This window comes from Pholcus phalangioides, unplaced genomic scaffold (genome assembly GCF_987345545.1).
Source record: "Pholcus phalangioides strain wild (caught in Gottingen) unplaced genomic scaffold, Ppha-v1.0 ptg000037l_1, whole genome shotgun sequence".
Taxonomy (NCBI): Eukaryota; Metazoa; Arthropoda; class Arachnida; order Araneae; family Pholcidae; genus Pholcus; species Pholcus phalangioides.
In genome coordinates this window covers 2876031-2897311 of record NW_028301624.1, presented here as the reverse complement: position 1 = coordinate 2897311, position 21281 = coordinate 2876031, and the positions used below count along the sequence as shown (strand labels likewise).

General features: G+C 37.3%; 1 protein-coding gene across 1 annotated transcript; it reads left to right on the top strand.

Annotated features, from left to right (window-relative positions):
* Positions 1-83: 83 nt before the first annotated feature.
* LOC149065911 (2',3'-cyclic-nucleotide 3'-phosphodiesterase-like) lies at positions 84-21274 on the top strand. The gene is made up of 6 exons (XM_089253367.1): positions 84-283; positions 9802-10114; positions 14133-14289; positions 17091-17295; positions 18717-18823; positions 20423-21274. Exons 1-6 carry the CDS (start codon positions 223-225, stop codon positions 20978-20980), a joined length of 1401 nt encoding a protein of 466 aa, XP_089109493.1. The 5' UTR covers positions 84-222; the 3' UTR covers positions 20981-21274.
* The last annotated feature ends 7 nt before the right edge of the window (positions 21275-21281 follow it).

The window sequence follows — 21281 nt, the reverse complement described above, 5'->3', positions numbered from 1 at the left end:
TCTGAACTTTTTCAACAAAAATAATCTCATTTTTCGTCATGGCGAGAAGACCAACGGTTCTCAAAAGTGCAACACTTCGTAATCAGAAGCGGGACAGTTTTAGTTTCGATAAGAAGGTGGCGTGAACGTGGTGTTTGACGTGCCTTTGTGTGTCGCAATTTACTGGTTGTTTTTTAACTAGTTAGACGTCGTTTATTTAGCTCCGAATCCATTTATTTAGCGATGGCAAATGGTGGGTCTAGTAGGGGCTATAGGCGCAGCTTCGGCGGCTTCCCGGCGAGAAGTAAGTCCAGTGTAATTAGACATGTTTGTAAACAAATGTTGGCTACTTTAAAACCATATTGTGACATTCTTAACATTTTTTTAACTTGTTGGCCCCCCAATCTTAACCATGCCCCCCCCTCCTTCCCATTCAGAAGCGTATCTCTTTCTGCTAATTAAATTGATGTCTGAGTGTAGTGTATTTAGATTTGTAAACAAGAAATAACGACTAAATATGTGGACAATGAGACAGACTCAAGACCCGCTGCGTCCGTTTTTCTACTGACATCTTTACTCTACCAAACATATTTTTTTTGAATGAAATGACTCTCATTTCGTCAATATATATCTGATTCGCTTAATTCCACTATTCCTGACTTTCAAATTTTCTTCAACTGTTGTAATCAGATTTCTCATCTCTTCTCTAATTCAAAATTTGAACGCCTCTTTTACAAGTTAATCTGTGATAGAGCGCCTCTTAATGCTTACTTGTTTTTCATCAAAAAAGTTAACAGCCCTCTCTGTTCACACTGCCAACTTCCGGAAACTGCGACCCATTTTCTTTTCAACTGCTCCCGCTTCATGCGTCATCGCATTCCATCCTTTTTTGCGTCCTCTCCTCCCATTAAATCTTGGCCTACCTTCATGGCGTCCAACCTCCGTATATCGATTGGTCATTTCGAAAAATTCATTTCGTTAAGTAAAAGATTTATTTAACATTTCTTTCTGGTTTTGAGGTCCTTTCCAACCTAAACACACACTCATCCTGGGACTACATCTCATAACTCACAAAAGTGATCTAGCATCGTCCCCTAGATCTGAAGATTTTCTTTTTCATATCATCCCATTTCCATTCTTTTTGTTTTTGTAGTAATCTACTACTGTTGCTGTTTTGAATTTTCAATTTTCTTTATTTTATTACCTACCTCACATTTCTCTCTCCCAGCCAGGGAATGGTCTCTGCAGCCGATAGCCCTGCTTAATTCAACTGTAACTGTAATAAACAAAACATAGTGTTGCCACACACTTGTAACTAAATAATAAGGATGAACTACATAATCGATATACAATCGATATATCATATTCCTCCCCCTTTACAAATTGAGTCTTTCTGGAGGTTTTATATTTCTTCGGGTCCGTCGCACAGCTAATGGTGTGTCTGAGGACTTCAACACAGGATCATGTCCTTTAACAGCAGTTGGTTGTGTCATGGTTGAACTTTCCACCTCTGGCGATGGAACATCACTGTCTTGAAGTGATGGTGCTTGCACTGGTTCAGGAGTTACTTCCTGTGATGGTGTTGGTATTATCGCTGGAGTTAACGCTATGCTTGGTCCAACTGGACGAATCTGGTCACTGTGTCTCCTCCATAGCTGATTTTGTACCGATATAGTATACTGTAGTTCCCCGTCTCTGGAAACAACAGCACCAAAAACCCACTTTTTATATGGAGATCTGTAGTCTCTTACAGCCACTTTTTGTCCCACCTCGTAAACATGATCAAGAAATGTAACTCTCTTTCTGGTCTTTGCTTCTACTTCTCTGACTATGTCAGGCCGTGATAAGTCCAATCTCGTGTGCAATTCCCTTTTTAAAAATAATAACGCTGGACTATATCCAGTAGAAACCTGAGGTGCTCTTCTATAGGCTAGAAGAAAGATATTGAGAGCTTTCTGTTCGGGTAGGTTTTTACTTTTGAGACATCGTAATGCTTGCTTCAAGTTGAAAACATGTCGTTCCGCCTGTCCATTTGAAGCTGCATGATAAGGTGGTGAAGTGAGGTGTTGTATTCCACATGACTTCAGAAACTGTTGCATCTCTTCCCCCACAAACGTACTTTGATTGTCAGAGACTATGGTACCTGGCATTCCATAACGTGCAAACAAAGAGTCCAGAATACTGATCAATGTCTTAGAGTTCATGTTAGGAACGATGTAAATTTCTGGCCATTTGGAATGAGCATCCACAATAAGTAAGTACGTCTTGTTCCCATACATGGCATAATCTATATGAATTCTTTCCCATGGTTTTGAAGGATATTCCCAGTAATGAATGTCATTTTTAGGTGGAGAACCTTTGAACTGAGCACAGCTAGGACAATTTCTGCAAAGTCTTTCAATATCTGTGTCAATTTTTGGCCAGTACACATATGATCTTGCTAACGCTTTCATTTTCACAATTCCCATGTGACCCACATGTAGCTCTTCCAAGATTGAATTTTGAAATTTCTTGGGTATGTAGACTCTAAGTCCATTCATGATGCACCCACTTTGTAAGGAAAAGTTCCTATCTCTTGCACCTAAAGTGATACCTTGGCGTAATTTTTCCAATGTCGGCCTCAATTCAGGGTCTTGAGAAGAAGCGATAGCTATTTCTTTGTAGCTCATAGGAAGTTTTGATATGTGTTCCAGGTGATGCAATGAAACACTGTCCATTGAAAACAGTTCTTCACAAGCAAGTGGAAATCGTGACAGACAATCTGCATTTCCATTATTTTCAGATTTCCTGTAACAAATGTCAAATTGAAAATTTTGCAGGAATAGAGCATAGTGAAGTAAGCGTGTAGCACATAATCCTGGTAACTTTGATTTTTTTCCAAATATGTGTATCAATGGTTGGTGATCTGTGATCAATGTGAATCTACGTCCCATCAAATAATAATGAAATTTTTCGATCCCCCATTTTATGGCTAGTGCTTCCTTATCAATTTGGCTATAGTTCCTTTCACTATTAGTCAAAGTACGGGATGCAAAAGAAATTGGGCATTCTGATCCATCAGGAAGCATATGCGAGATGACGGCACCCAGTCCTCGAGGCCCTGCATCCACAGCTAACACAATTGGCTTTTGTGGATCATAGTGTACCAGAATTTTGTCCGACGCAATTTCTTCTTTGATTTTCCTGAAGCTTCCCTCACATGCTTGAGACCATTTAAATTTTGTATCCTTCTTTGTGAGATCATGTAAGGGTGCAGCAATTGCAGATAGTTGAGGAAAAAACTTTGCATAAAATGTAGCCATTCCGAGAAAATATTTCAATTCTTTCACGTTAGAAGGTCTTTGAATTTTCAAAATAGCTTCTACTTTGGCACTGGATTTCTTCACACCACCTGACGAAATAGTAAATCCTAGATAGTTGACTTCTTTGGCAAAAAATTCACACTTCTTAATATTGAGATGTAACCCATTTTCCCGTAAACGTTGGAAAACAGTTCTCAACTTGCAGAGTAACTCATGCTCATTTTCAGCAGCTAACAGAATGTCATCAAAGAAAATACATAGTCCTTCAATGTGGACACTGAGTAAAACTGAATCAATGTACTTTTGCCAGATAGCAGGGGCAGCATTTATTCCAAACATCAATCTTTTCGGTTGATACAGACCTTTATGTGTATTTAATGTGAGCAGCTTTGATGTAGCTTCATCAACAGGTATGCTATGATATGCAGTGCGAATGTCCATCTTTGCAAAAATTTTTCCTTTGGACAACTTGGCAAACAGATCTTCTGTTCTTGGTACAGGATACTGTGGCACTTGTAATTGAGGATTGACTGTATGAGAATAGTCAGCACACAGTCTAAGTGAACCATCTGGTTTTTTTACTGGAACAACTGGTGTAGCAAAGTCAGAAGTTTCTACTTTTTGCAAAATACCTTCCACTTCAAGGCGCTGTAATTCTTTTTCCACCATGGGCTGTAATGCATAAGGAACAGGTCGAGCCTTCTGGAAGACTGGCTGTGAATGTTCTTTGAGAACTAATTTAGCAGTGTAATTAGATGCTTTCCCCGAAGTTTCAGCAAAAATATCTCTGTACTCATTAACTAGATCCAAAACAGCTTCTTTTGTAGCTTTGACACTTTGTGTTTTTACTTGGTGGATGCGGTCCCACTTCAGCGACAGAGACCCTATCCATTCGCGTCCAAGTATTGAAGAAAAGTCTTGTTCCACAATATAAACAGGCAGTTCCATTCGCTGATTTTCGTATGCAACAGCGACTTTGACAACTCCCATGGGAACAATAATATTCTGACTGTAGGTGTGAAATTTAACGTTGGTCTTGCTGAGAGGCTTGTCCGGAATTTGTCGAAATGTAGAATAGCTCAACAGAGCCTTTGCACTACCTGTGTCAATTTCCATTGCAACTGGATGACCTTCGATCAATACTGTAGTGAGCAGCGGATGATCACTTTTGATGTGATTCAATGAAAAAGTCTCACCGACATCCTCTAATTTGTGTAGCTTGGATTTACTTCGGCACACTTGTTGAACGTGACCTTTTTTTCCACACAGTTTACAATGAAGATTTTTTTTTCCTGCAAGAGGGAGCCTTGTGATTTTCATCACCACAACGGTAGCATTGTATTTTCATTGTAGAAGGAGCTTTAGCCTTTGGTAATTTGGCCTTAGCTTTCTTGTTTACCTCTTGCGTCGTAGATGGCTTGAGTTCATTCACGGACGTGAAAGCAGTATTCTTTGAATGAAGAATATCTTGAGTACTTGACTGTGCTTGCTCTATTGCCAAAGCGAGTTTGAGAACCTTATCCAGATCGGGATCATCTTCTTCGAACATTCGGTCGAGCATGATTTTATCTAATAATCCACTAACGAAGACGTCTCTGAGCATCACCTTCAGCTGAGCCTCTGAGTAATTACATGGAATAGCAAGACGCCGTAATGCTGAAATATAACTGGAGATGCTTTCCCCTTCCCTCTGTCGCCTATTTAGAAACGTATGACGACTTGGAATCACGAGAGGTTTCGGCTTCAGATGGGCTATCAGACGATCCTTGATCGTATCAAATCGTGACGTTTGATATGTCTCTGGATGGAGCAAATTCTTGAGAAGCGAAAATGTACTTGTCGGCAACAACGTAACGAAACTAGCCACCTTTTTCTCTTCCGAGTAGTTGTACAGCGTGGTCAAAGTTTCGAATTTGTCCACGAAATCTTCTATGTCCTCTCCCTCCACGTATTTTTCTAAATGCGGCGATGAACTTGAAGCGGTGGAATTCCCCAGTAGTTGTACAATTCTCGTCTGGACCTCCAAGTTCTGACGAAGAAGCTCCTGCAAGTCAGCCATAGTGATAGGAAGGAAAAAGAAACCGAGACGATCACCGTATCACGACGCTGCTTAGACTGTAAACCGGACTTCGTTATACGATGCCACGTAGAGCGAGAACCGACTGCGCCATTTTGTAGTGTATTTAGATTTGTAAACAAGAAATAACGACTAAATATGTGGACAATGAGACAGACTCAAGACCCGCTGCGTCCGTTTTTCTACTGACATCTTTACTCTACCAAACATAAACAAAACATAGTGTTGCCACACACTTGTAACTAAATAATAAGGATGAACTACATAATCGATATACAATCGATATATCATACTGAGTAAATTTATTGTGGAAAGTTTCTTAAATAAAGCCTCTGGGTCTCTAAACTTGAACCCTTTGGGTGGGTACATAGCCCCACTCAAGGCATGCAGCAAGACCCCAAGGCTGAGATCTTTGGTGGGCCATTGTGTCACGCTTCCCCCCCCCAACCAAAAATGGTGAGAATTGTCCCGGGCCCTGTCAGTTGTACCCGTAGGGTGGGGGGGGGACATGAATTTATTGTGTGGAAAAAAAAAAGAATTGCCTAGGCTGTAGTTCTTTCAACTCTGTCCTTATAAGCCAGGTTTTTCTAGGAAAAGGTTTTCTACGGCCCATGCAGTGTGAAATCGCTGATTGGTTTAAAAACCTGAAATTCACATTTTTTTAATTAATCAGCATTTTTACGCTGCACACAGCTCAAAAGTTCTTGCTCAACAACACAGAGATAGAAGAAGTGGAAAGCTATGTATACCTGGGACAAGAAATCACCATGGATAACGGAATCATTAATGAAATAAACAGAAGGATCAGGATTGGATGGAGCACTTTTGGCAAAAACGGTGTAATTCTGAAGAGTCACATGCCATTATGTCTGAAAAGAAAAGTTTTTAACCATTGTGTGCTACCAGCACTGACTTATGGAGCTGTATGACACTCACGACACTTCGACACTCACAAGCAAGATGATACGAAGGCTACAGACAATGCAAAAGAGCATGGAAAGATGTATGTTAGGCATCACAAGAAGAGACAGAAAACGAATCACTTGGATAAGGAACCACACAAAGATATATGATATCATGGAAAGAATCAAACATTTGAAATGGAAATATATGGGCTGGACATATTGCAAGAAGACAGGACAACAGATGGACCACAAGTATTCTAGAGTGGTACCCCCACAGTGTTAAACATCCGAGAAGGCGTCCCCACTCAAGATGGATTGACGAGATCAGGAAAGTGGCTGCAGTCAACTGGATGGTTAAAGGATCAGACAGAGCAGAATGAAAAAATTTAGAGGAGACCTTCATCCAGCAGTGGATTGAAAATGGTTGTTGTTGATGATGATGATATATAAATGTAAATATTGGCAATCAACTGCAGCCGTGTCCCCTTGATGGCCTTCGCCAGCTTTGGCGCGGGGACCGTTGAATTTACTTTGAAAAATTAAGAGTACTCAGGGCAGGCGAAAAATTGCCCAGATAATAGTGCATGGAACATAATAGAATGGGACTTCGGTTTCATTCTTCTTTGTCTCTAGAACTGACGGTAATGATTAAGGGGGCAAATTACTACACTGGAAGCTGTACATATATGTGTTGTGAAGTTAACGTGAAGTCTGTTTCTGTGTAATGGTTGTTATGTGTAGTGCTGCCATCTGCCGTTAATTTTTTATGCATACCTGTATTGGCATCATTGTGACCCATGGGGCTTGACAAATACCAGATGGCGGGTCGATTTAAAAATTGATATTGGCGCCAAAAATTTTGTATATGTGATTACTAGCTCAGGCAAAAGAAATATGCTTGGCTTCTAAAATATTTTGCTGATGTCTAGATTTTTTTATGGATTTTCCAGGCTTTGGGTCCCCCCCCCCCCCATTAACCTTTAAGCTTATCTCTGCTTATGATCGAAGTAACTGTTTTAGACATACAGGCTCTGTAGATGAAGTCGATACTCGCTAAAGTACCAAAAGATGTTTAATGGTTTTGCAAGTTTTTCTTCCATGTCGGAAACTTTCCTGATACAGAGGTACAACAGAAACTGAAGCAGGACTCAATGGTGTACCCATGCGTGGATCTATCCCCCCCCCCCAAGCAAAATGAGATAATTCGTGAAATTTTCGGATCTTCTATGTGGTAATATTGCATTCAATAAATATGATTAGCTGTATCAACGTTTTTGATTAAATAAAAAATTCAAGAAAAACGTGACTAAAAAATGTGAAAAACCTGGCAGTTTTTTCAAAAAAGGTCAGGATGGAGAAAAAACCAAGACTGTTCTGGGAACAAAATGCGGGATGTATGGTAACTCTGTTCACAATCAATTTCACAAATCTCCCCTCCCAACAGCAAGCTCTACATCCACCCCTGGGTGCACCAACCTCTCTGTGAGTATAAAAAATACGGAAAAAGTTTAGCACTGTGTTTGAAATTGGTAATAAATTATAGGTCTCAGTTTAATTAGTCCTCATGTGCAGAAAACGACAATGGTGTGTCGAAAATGATCAAATTTTAGACATACAGGTGCTTGGCTTGTGAGCATCATTCAAAGTGTGTGTGCAGGAAAAGAAAAAGGTACTCTCCTGTGTTATTTCTAGTCACCTAATGGGGAAAAAAGTGAAGAACCTCTTTTTAGTTTTCTTCGTCAACTTGTATACACTACATTTTTAATTAATTATCCTTTTTTATGCTTGCAGTTGGGTAAGAGTCTACTTTTCATACTTTTACGAATGAGTTACTATTTCTTCATGAAAGTATATTTATAAATCTACTGCTACGTTCAAAAAAGTTCTGAGACTTATTTTTATTACTGGAGAATGAATACACTTTGAATATTTATTTGGTTTTTCTTTCGAAATAACTACCCTGTGAAGTTATGTGATGTGGTCAGCTCATTTCTGTGTTTGATACATGCAAATGGAAAAGATGAGCTCCTAGAATTCCCAGACTGTTCAATTTGATGCTAAGTCTTGCACTAAAAAAAATTTTAGTGCAAGACAAAATTTAGTGCAGACAAAGTGCAAGACAAATTTTAGTGACAAAAATACATTTTTGTCATTGTTCTTACAAAGATGTAAATGCGGATTGCCAGCCTTTTTTTGTCACACTCTCCAATGCTTCCATCGCTGCTCATTCCACTTCTTTAGAACCTGAGGAATCATTGCCCCTTAAGCAAATTCTTTAAGTATTAAGGAAAAAGTCACATGGGGCAAGATCGGGGGAATAAGCTGGTTTAAGAAGTATCGAAATGTGTGATATTTGACGGGTAATCTGACCCCAAGAGGGGACCTGTGAGCCTACGCATTGTCGTGATGGAGTACCCATGACTTGGCCTTCCAAAGATCTGGTTGCTTGCGTCTCACCAAATCATGCAGATGCTTAAGGACTCATGGGTCCTGCCTGCTGTGAGATTAGCTGTCAAAACATCACATTAAGATACTTCCACAACCAGCTTATTGGCTTGATCTTGCTCCATGTGACTTCTTCCTAGGATAAAGAATTTGCTTAAAGCTGCAAGGATTCTCAGGTTCCAAAGAAATGCTGCGAGCACCGACAAGAGCACTGGCAGTTGTGACAAAAAAAAAGGCTTGCAATTCGAATTTCATCTTTGTAAGAACAATGACAAAAATGCATAATTGTGTGCATAGGGTAGTTACTTCAAAGGAATGAAGGAAACACCAAATAAACATGTTCTATCTGTATTTATTCTTCTGTATTAAAATAAGTCGCTTTTTGAACACGTGGTACATATCAGCTTGTGATAAAGGTGTTGAAAACTGTTTTAGACTTGTGGGTGCTCAGGCAAAGTGGGTACAAGCTCTTCGAACGAAGGGGAGCAGTTGTCCACCTCCACCAATCCGCCGGTCATTAATATAACTTTTTTATTGGGATCACACCCCGTTTTCCCTCACTCTGTATCTGCCTATGGTGAGCATCATTCAAAGTGCAACCAGGAAAAAAAGGAACTCGTCGGTTAACTCCATTCATAAAAGAAATTCTCTGGCCACAGCCTTCCCTACGAAAAGAATTTTTGTGATAATTTATGCCAATCAGGAAAACAAATATACAGTCAAATCCCGTTATAACGAACGCCAAGAGACCTGGAGGAATCACTTCGTTAAAACGAAATTTCGTTATAAAGGAAAATCCAGATTACGTAGCATTGTTCCTATGTAAACTTATTTTAGGGATTAGAAAAGTGTTTGTTAAAACGAGATTTTCGCTATAATGGTATTCGTTAAAACGGGATTCGACTGTATTTGAATTCTTAATCATTTTCATATTTATCACATTTTTAATTTCTTGTCTTTCTTTTATTCTTGCAGTTCGATAAGACACTACTTTTCATACTTTTATGAAATGGTTGAATATTTTTCATGAAAGTATATTTATAGTCCAATATCTATACGTGTAAAAAGGAAATTTCTCTGGATAATTTTTCAGACCAAGGTAGGCCATTCAAAAACAGCCCCACGGCTCGTTTCATACCCGGCAGTGATGTGCGGCCAGAAGAGGTCTTCACCTATCCATTCCTGGTCGATAAGAAGTCCATTGCATATTTTACCAAGTGCAAGAAGGTGATGTTCATCATCCGCGGTTTCTCGGGGACAGGTAAAACAACTCTCAGTGCCATGATTGCAGATACGTATCCTGCTGGAGTCATTTGTTCAGCCGACAGTTTCTTTAGTCACGCGTTCGGCGACAAATTCCGCTCCAAGGAAAATCTGAAGGAATCGCACCAGTTTTGTCAACGAAGGTAAAAAGAGAACTTGAAATATTTGAATGAAAAGTAGAAACTTGAAATATTTGAGTGATTTTTTTAAAAAGTTATATTTCTAAAAAGATGTAAATAACTAAAGTCCACTATTACAGTCGAATCTTGATAAGTTGAATATGCAACGGCCGGTAAAAACGTACGAGTTATTGTTAGTTCAACTTATCCGAAATTTTTATTTCTGAATGGGAAAAAGAAAGAATTTATTGAAATAACAGTGCTATTTACAAATATCGTATTAGTAAAACATGTCAAACTATATATATATATACTGAAGATGAAGAATCATATTAAATTATTTCAATGAAACTATTTAGAAATAAACTAAACGTACATACTATATATACTATCAAACCAGACATGCACCTCATCCTCATTCCTCTGCGGAATTTCTAATGAATTGTACATATTGAAATGTGCGTATACATGTTGTGTACCTGACATGAAGTTTGTTACTGTGTAATGCTTGTTATGTGTAGTGCTGCCATCTGACATGAATTTTCCAACTATGAGTGAAGTATGGTGAATGAATAATTGTACTTTTGTAGGCCTGTTGGTCTTTGTGGTGAGACTTTTTAAAGTGGAGACCGGCTTGCATTCTCTCCTCAAAGTTGGGAACCACAGAAAACAAACTTCAGCCGATCATCACTGTGGCAACAGTGAAGATGTTACTACAGCATATTATGCAAACCGACATATATATGATACTCATATAAATGAAATGAATTATGAAGTTTTCTGTCGCTCTCTTTTGTTCCTTCCTTTCATGAGGAAGTCATTCATTTTTGCTAGCAGGCAAATGAATCTGCTAAATTCTATTACTAAACACAGCAATATAATATTTAGCATTTGATAATAGATTTAATATTTGGAAATAGAATTTAGTTAAGTTTTATCTCTAAGTGCTATTTTTTAAATTTCTCTCATTCCCTAACACTTCGACATGAAGAGAAAACTTTGAGGTAAAAGAAAATTTTAACACTAATATATGGTAAAAGTTCTATGGCTGAGTGAAAACTTCGACTTAAAGAGATATTCAAGGTATCAAAGTTCAACTTTTGCGAATAGAGTGTACATGATATGCACATAAATACACACCTAAGAGCAATTACATTAACACATAAGCAGCTGACATCTCTTACAGCAAGGCGTTTAAAGATAATAAAAGTTAAAAAAAAATTCTAAATTCTAATTCTCAACGCATTTGTCAAAATAATGTCTTGACTCGTATTTATGAAGAAGACATTCCAAAACTTTTAAAATGTTAAGCACCAGTTGTCCTAAGTGATCAGTCACACCTGAAAAATACAAATACAAACGGACAAAATACCCAAGGAGGTGGCCGAAAAAAGATTCCCATAAAAAAATATGGTTGTCAAATATGTATTTTTAAACTATATAAAAACTACAGCAACCCAATAAGAGCAATAAAAACCGATAATTATCATAAAATATAAATATACTGCCCATATAAAAAAATTATGGTTATCTTATTCCAAGTATAGACAGCTTCTTGATTTATACCAATATGTTTGTCATATTTCTTTTTAAACATGTAAATTGTGTTAGAATTCACGACACCCCAGAGTTAAGCTATCCCATTTATTCACAACCTTATTAGAGGAAAAATTCCCTTTGACACCATAACCTAGAATTGTACTCACCAATCGATACTGGTGTCCCCTTGTCAAAGCAGTTGATTGACTGTGTATTAATAATTCATGATTCATCTTATCCTTCCCATTGAAAATTTTAAGTCCCATTTCAGTCATATCCCCCCCCCCCGACATCTGCGCTCCTCTAATGTAAACGTATTCAAGAAATTTAGCCTTTTTTTTTTTTCATAGCTCAAACCTTATGTGCCATGGAAGAAGAGCACACATGGCTCTTCTTTGCATTCCCCCATGATCAGATCTATGTCCTTCTGCAGGTATGGTCTCCAAAGCTTACAGCATATTCCAGTCCAGGAAAAACTTTTTTGAACACCGCTGAGAACAATGTTCAGAAAACATAAGCTGCTTGTCAATGAGAATTCCCAAATCTGTGACCATAGTTGTGTCTGGGATAGTAATAACATTCAACTCATAAGTGAAACGTGGGTTTTTCAAACCAAAATAAGTAACCACACACTTATCAAAACTAAAGGTCATGCTCCTTGCAATAACATTGTTAGAAGGAAAAAGTGACAAATTCAATATCATTTTCTTCATATCTTTTTACTGAGTCTCTGGGTATGCTACCATTTGATTGCTGTGCCTTTGAACTGTTGAAAGAAGCTTTTCAAAATCCCAACCAGTTGTAATTAAGCTTTGACATAATAATGTTTTGCAGAATATGAAAAAAATATCATTGTAGGGGATTATTGCTACATCGTGATGCAGCTCTATCATCACTTGTGCTGTTGCTGACATATCTTCTAAATCGAAGTTGTTAGTAACACCAGAAAATGCACTTATTTATTTGCCACAAAAAATTATGATTGATAGATTAACAAAATTTGATTAGATGTTTTGTCTTTGTAAAGGATTTGCAGTATTACACTCTCTTTCATTATGTAAAAAAATAAAATTACTAACAACATCATTATCCTTTGCAGCAGCATTGACAAGATATCTCACATAACGTGATGCCTTTTATTTTGGCAATTACACAATATGTCGCCTTCTTAAAACCCTCTTATTTCCATAATGCAAAGCCCAGATAGCTCTGTTCAGAGAACTTTGTTTGCAAATGTGTTTTCCATTTCCCTCTCCTCCAAACTGACAGATCATTTTCCAGTCTGCTGACTCCACTTTGATTCAAAGTTTGAATCGAAGTTGTAACAGAAGAAAAGAGAGACAATGTTTTTTTTTCTAACCCTTTGGGGTAGTATATGGGAATGTGTGTGTACAGTATAACTAATAGGAAAAGGTGTATCATTTATCTTCCTTTTTGTTTTTATCATTCTTGGTGAGGAGGGGGGGGGGGGGGGAGAAGCACATATATCAGCTGCAAAAAAATTGGAAAAAAATATTTTAATTGAAAAAGGGTGGGGCATTTTACAGGGAGTTTAGGGATTCCTACTGAGACAGTTTTAATGCAGAATTTTGAAAACCGCTTAAAAGGTTAATACTTAGTGATCAGGTGATTCAAAATATGAACTTGGTGATAGATGATCAAAATACTAATATCGGATTCCCTCAGAAGATCAAAAATGTTGAACTGGACAAAGAAATCAAGGCGACAAAAACATTTTAGGCTAAAAATAATTTTTACCTGGAGAAAAAGTTCCAAAATAATACTTCTCTTGACTTTTTCAGGGCATAGTGACCTCACCCTCTTTCATGTTAACAGATATGCTGCTATAAATTCAAAATATTTTGTGCTGCTCTCAGTCTGCAATTTAGTAACTATACAAAGAATATTCTTAGGTGGCAATAACAATTTTTTTATAATACCAAATCTGTTTGTGTGATTTCGCAAAATGCTTTATTATACTGGATAATAAGATGAAGTCGAAAGATGAGGCTATCGAATGCAAGACATTAGCAAATAATTGGTTTTATGTATTTTATTCAATCTCAAAAATGGCATTCTCAAAGGGGAGAGAACCCACTCTGCACAAAAGTGGTTACTGGTATTCCAGCACTTCGTGGAGCAGAGCTTTTCATGCATGGCCTGCATCCTAGAATATGGAAAATGTAGTTAGATGGGTGGTATGTAATGTAATGGTTTCGACATAGCTGTGTCTATATTAATATGTTTTCAATCTAAGATCGTTGTAATAATGTTCTGTAGTTAACAGCTCTTCAAGGTTTCACTCCACTTAAGTTCGTTTTCCAGGGAAATTTTTCATATTCTGTTTCAAAAATTAGGAAATCACTTATATGGAAAAAAATAAATAAAAGAAAATAAATAGGCTTGGTATGCTGCAAATATTTTGTTTTTTTACCACGTATTGTTACTCAAATTTTCATTTTGTCATGATGCATTTTACAAATTTTTTTTTCTTTCCACGCAGAGTAAAGCAGGAATGTCAGAAAAGTACGCATCCAATTATCGTACAAAATACTCATGTGAGGAGGTGGGAATTAGCACCTTACATCGATTTTGCTGCCGAATATGGGTATAATGTCATTCTCGTTGTCACTCACAGGAAATTCAAAGTCACTGCTCAAGTAAGTTACAATTATTATTTTTTTTCATTCTTGAGATTTACATAAGAACTTTTTTAATTTACACAGGAAATTGTGAAAAAAAAGTGAAATTTACACAGAAACAAATTGTATTTTCCTTAACTGATTCGTTTTTGCTTATTCTGAATCATTTTTCTTAATATCTTTCATTATTTGCATACATATCATCAACATCTGTTTTCCACAATCGTGAATCATAAATTGATGATGACAGCATTTCATAAAAATGAAATTTTCACTCAATGACAGAGTTGACCAATCCAAGGCTCATCACGACATACCCCCACCCCCAAGTTTGTATCTCCGTAATATTACATTCTACTCACAGGTAGAAAAATTGATGGCAGATGGCAGCACTACACAGAACAAGCATTGCACAGAAATTACATTACTTCACGTCAGATTCACAACATATACACGTACATTCCAATTCGTTTGAGGTTCTGCAGAGGAATATAGACGAGGAGCATGTGTGGTTTAGTAGCAGTGCCCTCCCCCATAAGGGTGGGGCTGACAGGGCTGCAGAACAATTCTCATCTTTTGGTTTTTTTCACCCTATGTAGGCTATTCACTATAGAAAGGACCCTTAAAAAGTCTGGTCAAGGGGCCCACCAAACATCTTAGCCTAGGAGCAACCAGGAGATAAGATTTGGTAACTAACCAAGTGGGATCCCCAGAAGCATAATAGTGGGGGTCTGATTTATCCTCTAAGACGTCACTCATTGGGTATCAAAACGTATTAAAAATTGCATGATTTCTTTAACTTTTTATTTACCTCACTCCTTGGTTATTTCAGTGATTCCAGAAAAAATAAAAGTAATAAAACTGTATAGTGAGCGATGAATAGACAAGGCTTGTTTGATCAAATTTCACATTTCCTAGAAATACTTTGTCCAAATTCTTGTTGGACCAAATATATCTAGGTGGCCCGCTTCAGGATGTGGGGGTGCCATTGTATGGGATCTTCGCATTTGGCATGAAACAGCAGAACTTTGGCAGACGGCACGCCATGGTATTTATTTTGAACTCAGAGTCGGTTTCAGGAAAGTGATAAGTAGTGCATTTATATTATTTTGAAAATTTCCAACTGATTAATTGGAAGAGCAATGTAGGCGTCCCGAGATAAAAAAGGCATCGGTCATGAAATTCTAGGGATGATTCCTCCGACTCACTGTATGAGGCAACAGATGATTGAGATGAAACACAACACGCAAAAAGAAAAAAGTGATTCTGAGAGTAAATTTTTTAAAAACACTAAATATATCTATCTATCAACTAAACTGTTCTAGTCATCACACAATATAGGTTGCTCAGGGCCGTCATTTCAACTTTTTCCGAGGGGGGGGGGGCAAAACACATGTACTCAATGTATGTATATATATTTGTGTATATATATACACTATTTTTAGTGTATTTTCAAAAGCCGGGGGGGATAACGACCCCCGCTCCCCCTTCAAATGACGTTCCTGAGGTTGTTGTCATTTCCTCTCCCCGTTCTCTGCATCTAAGGAGCTATGGGACCTGTTATAGCTTAACCTTTTTTCTTTTTCAGTTTACTCATCTGCAAGAAACAACTTGTTCAGATGCTATTACTCCATTGTATTTGATCTTGGTGGTTTTTGGGGCTCAGAATTTCAGAGTTGCTTTTCATCTTTTTTTCTAGACACTGAGCTAACGCAAGCTAGTAATTCTAGCAGAGGCACCTATAGATAGGCTGGTATTTTTAGGAGCTCAAAATTTAGCCATCACTTCCTAGGCTGGGTGGTCTTTCCACCGTAGGATTCTATCATACCTAAATTTTTCGGTAGGCACCTTAAACAAAGCTCTACAAGACTACCTCACAACAGAATGAGCATTTAGTTGTCAGAACTAAGGTGCCAAAAAAGGTGTTTCTGGGAGCTCTACCCTTAACGATAAACAGTGGGCAAAAAATCTAGGCAAAGATGTGGTAAAGTATTGTCCTTTGAAAAGGAGCAGGCCGCCCTGACCATGCTTTCAGATGAAGAGCTGAATAGCAATTTTGAAAAATGGTAGTAAGGAAATCCCTACACTTTTCTCTGTCTTTTCTAAAATGTATGGCACAAACCCAGTCATAGTGAAACTGCAAGAGGAAGCATGTAAATCAAGTTTTTATTTTTCTCACGTAGGTATTTGATGCAGAAAAAAAATTCAAGTTCTTTAAAATTTTTTTTTTTGTGTGGATCAAATTTTATTTCGGAGAATAGGTGGCAATGTAGGTAAAACTTTCACACCCCCCTGCTGCTCCCCCCCCCCCGGCTATGCCACTGACTAAGGAATTTCAGATCAATACTAAACATGACAAGTATGTAAGAAAAGCGTGTCTCTCGGGATTGATAGAAAGAAAACCCGTTTTGAAGACAGAACCCTCCCCTGCTGGGGAAACAGCTTCCTGGATTAAGGAAATTGGTTCTATTTGAAGCTTTTGTGGAGACAATTTCTTCCCCAAAAAGCAGTGGTCATATGTAGGGGGTGGGGGGGGGGTAGGATATTTGAAATGTCTGTAAGGATAGTGTCTCCTCCTCATATCAGCTAGAGTGAAAGCGTTTCTCTCACAATCCATAAGAGTTTATGACTATTATTTTGTTGGTCTGAACTGCGAAAAATGGTTAGATCTGCTGGTAAACACAATGATTGTTTGACTTCATGCATTAACCATTTTTCCAAAAATTCACTTTCAATTTATGAAACTTAAATACAAGATGTATGCATGCCACCTGCCGAAAAATGAACCTCATGTGGAGATCTTTTTTTCTCCCATTCAGATTTTAGCTCAAACGAACAAGAAAGGATTAAAGGAAGAATACTTTCAAATACGTCTGAATCAGTGGCAGGAATGCATTCCGGTATACACTGGATGGTTCCTGGGACAGGAGGATACAAAATTCATTGTGATGGAAGTCAGATCTGGACTCAGATACTTGCTCGAGGATTCAAAATTCTGCAGAGTGATGAAAGCATTCACAGAAGGTTTGTTTATCATTTTTTTAGTTACGTAACTTGCTTTCAGGAGAATTTATCAAATTATTCATTAATGAAGGGGTTGACTAATCTCAGTTGTCGAGTCGCCATGACAACTGAAAATTTTTCATTTGAAGCCTAAAATTTTCTCTGAGTGATTACTAAATTAAAGAATTTAAGGGCTACACAAAATTTTCAAAATTTGTCAGCAAAATTATTAGGTGACACCATTATATCAACAAATAAGAACAACTCTTTTTGAACCCAAACAGAATCCTTCCCACATTATTTTTAGGAGGCTTCTTCGTATCAAAGGGTATTTATCAAGGAATCTCGCATTAAGTAGTGTTTCACCTTTTTTATTTACTTCTGGATGGAAGGAGTCTAAGATAATTTCCAGGGCTGCTTCAACGCATGGGCCTAAACAGGCATGGCTCAAAGGCTTCGAGTGACTCCATGACAATGGGATCTGGTACTATAGTTTTGAAAAGTATGCAAAGTCGTAGCTTGGTACTTCCTGCCTGGTAGAAGGAGCCCCAAATACTATTTTGCCCGAGGGACAAATGATGCCATAGGTGTTAATGCTTTTGACTAACCCAGAAGCTTTCTGATTTTGTGTCATTGTTAAAATCTTCAAATTGGAAATCAGAGTCTTCTGATTTTTTGTATCTTAATAGAAAAATCCATGAAGTGTACTTTGCAAAATGAAAAATCTCTAAAAATAAATCTTCCAATCCTAAGCTGACCATGTTTCTTTGAGAAAAATATGTGAAATTGGAATTTCAAATCCAAATCATCATTTGTTGCCAAATATGATACCAAAAGTTAACAGTTACTTGCCCAAAATTGCTGAAAAAAATTCTGATAGCGGGAATTGAAGATCTACTGCAAATCAGTAAACAGTAGATTAAAATGAATTTTGGGGGAATTTTACATGAAAAAAACCATTCAGCATGACAAATAAGTTATGTGAGATAAAAATATTCCTATTTATAGTCAAGTCGTAATTATCATAACATAATTTATAAATTGGTAAAATAATTTTAATCCTTTATTTCAGTGAAGAACAAAAATTCCAGTAGGCTTTGTTGAAAAAACGGCAGATCTTCTGGAGGGTTCTGGTTTTCTGTAAATTTTGACATTGATTGGTCAAAGTGTGTAAATATGTTTCGAAAAACTATACAAACACACACTGATGGAAAGCACCGCTCAATTTTTTTTGTCCAAGAAAAGAAAGCAATTCTAGGAAAATGAAAATTAGGAAGGGGGGAGATTTGGAAAGTTCATGAGACACTGAGCATATCAAAAATATCTGGTAACCCCATGCTCAAGCATACCAAATGTGGCATCCTTGAAATATAAAATCATTAAATTGTGCTATATTTCAATGTTTTCCAAGTAAAATCTTAGTATCTTATTTTCTTCTGCAGATGAAATCTGGAAGAAGTATTTTGTGGAGGATCGTCCATTCTGTATTGCAGCGCACACTGATTGTGGAAAAAATGTGTGTCAACGGGATTACTACCTATCTGAAATGGTGAACTTTTTTTTTCTCTTTCAAAGTTTTATTGTATTTAAATGTGAGAAATGATGAAATTTTCAGCTGCAGAAAAATCGTTTCGTGCCTTATGGCCTATTTTATGTAGTCTGTATGTTACTGTGAATCTCAGAAGGCTAGTCATTAAGTCTAAAGTAGTCAGTTTCTCATATGATTTGGCCAAAGATTTGGTGAATACCTGACAGAACTGCCCAGGTATTTCTGCAGGCCAGACCTATATATTTGGCCATAAAATATGTATTGCCACTACTCAAACTTGTGAACAGAATCTATTCCAAACATTTTCCAACCTTCCATAAATCAAATCATTCATAAGTTGAATCATCCTTTATGGTATGTTAAATCCTCCTCCCCCCCCCCCTTCCACTATGATTTTGTCCAGAACATGCAAGAGGTTTCCCTGAATCTTAATCTTTTTTACGTTTCTTAAGTCCAGCTGCTTTTTCATCCATTGCTTCAATCATCTTGCAGCAAGACACCCATAACTCAGACATCATAAATATGTCATATATATATACACACACACAACACATCTCAGCATGCACCAATTTGAAAAGATGTCATTCTCAACTGTTTCTTACAAAGTACGAAAGAGTTGAAACCCAAGAGGAGATGAAGATGAATCTGGGAATGAAAATTCACATCACTGTAGGGAATTGAACCTTGTAATCTGGGCGAGTGCTCTACCATTAAGCTACAGAGGACTGGCATTTTCTTTCCTTAGAGCATTATTTTCCACCCCTGTGGTCTGCAGACCTCCAGGGGTTTGTGAAGGGATCTACGGGATCATTAAAAATTTTTTTTATCGCAGTTGCATTAATGACACTTTTTGTGCTGCGAAATAGTAATTTATTTGATTTTTTATGGAATACAAATTATAATAAACAATATATTTTGTATTTTATGGGAGGGAGGCTTTTCAAAATCAACCTTCTGACGCTACAAGGGGTTTGCGGTACATTTACCTTCACTACAGGGAGGGTCGGTGATATCAAAAAGGTTGGGAAACACTACCTAGAGCATATCTGTATGCTGAATGGGACCTTGCGCTAGTTCTCTTGGACTGTGATATAATAGATAGCATTTCTACTGTAGGATGTTGGGGCTGTGGATTTCTGGATGTATCCATCTTTCAGGAAAGGTTTGAAATGGTACAGTGATTGGGACCTGTGTGCATCTGATTCTTTAGGTTCAGGTTCAGTACAATTTATCCTTTGTATAATCTTTGCCTATCATTTTCTGTTGCTTCTATAGTTATCCTAAATGTGTTTTAAGGATATTTAAAGTTTTTAAAATAAAATTGTTGATCTTCTACTTGCCATCTAATATGTTTGAAGAAAATTTTTTGTGGCTAATTTAAAGAAAAAATGTCAATCTATTTTTGATTTGAACCTTTCTGATCTTATATCATTATCATAATATACTGGGTTGGTCTACAGGGAAGCATTTCTGATGGTGAAGCTGATTAAAATTTATGCCTTGAAGTAGTCGTAGAACTTTCGATTAAAAGAGATATAACAAGTTATTCCAGAATTACTTTTGAAAAGTTTCCTGAAAGAATCAATTTTTATTCTCTAGGTCCAAGAAGCCTATGGAAAATGCTTCACAATGGAGATTCAAGGAATGGTAGTGACGAAATCGGAAGTACTTCTCATCGTAGCCATAAGCGACGAAATGAAGACATTGGCTGCAAAGTTCACTCTTCCAAAACAAGATGTCAGAGATGAGGATGATATGCTTTCCAATGCGTTCTCTAATCTGAATTTTGAAGGGTCCCAGAACGAGCCAAAAACCAAGAACCAATTTGATCAGGTCCTCTCTCCATGTGATGTAACAGCGGAATTAATCGAGTGGGATGACGACAGTGTGGCTGATCAGTCCGTCAATATCTTCCGCATGAGTCTCATTCGAATTGGCAAAAGTGAGAATCCAGTTGATCTGTTTAGCTCTCCAGAGAAATTATCCAAAGACCTATTCTCGTCTTTCATAAACAGGAAAGGCTTCATAGAGGAAGTACACTACCGCGAGTTCAGAGACGGCACTAAATACATCAGGCTACCACAGGACAATTGGTTTGTGAGGTTACCGTGTAAAATTAGTGTTGATTCTTTTTTCAGCAGCTTATACACTGTGTAAGACACATCATTTCACTTTTTTTTTAGTGAATGTCAATTAAGTGTTGATCGCCTTTATTCTTGAACATGCATTGATAATTTTTTTTAGAAAAGCTCTCTTGCTTTATTTTGACAGTGCAATTGAATTTTTAAAGTTGGATTTGATTCTAGTTGTTTTCAAAAGGAAAAAAATATTTTAAATGCTTTAAATGCTGGTTCCATGTGAAAATAAAACACATGGAAAAGTGCATGTGCACAATTAAGATGTTATTGATATTGTATTTATTTATGTTAAATTAAAAATATATATCCTTGAGAGTGAC

What these genes read in the sequence shown, in the direction of transcription:
- LOC149065911 (XM_089253367.1), top strand. Translation starts at nt 223, where the DNA reads ATGGCAAATGGTGGGTCTAGTAGGGGCTATAGGCGCAGCTTCGGCGGC. An exon ending in CGGCGGCTTCCCGGCGAGAA is followed by an intron (nt 284 to 9,801) that starts GTAAGTCCAGTG and finishes ATAATTTTTCAG; the next exon opens with ACCAAGGTAGGCCATTCAAA. An exon ending in GATGAAAGCATTCACAGAAG is followed by an intron (nt 17,296 to 18,716) that starts GTTTGTTTATCA and finishes TTTCTTCTGCAG; the next exon opens with ATGAAATCTGGAAGAAGTAT.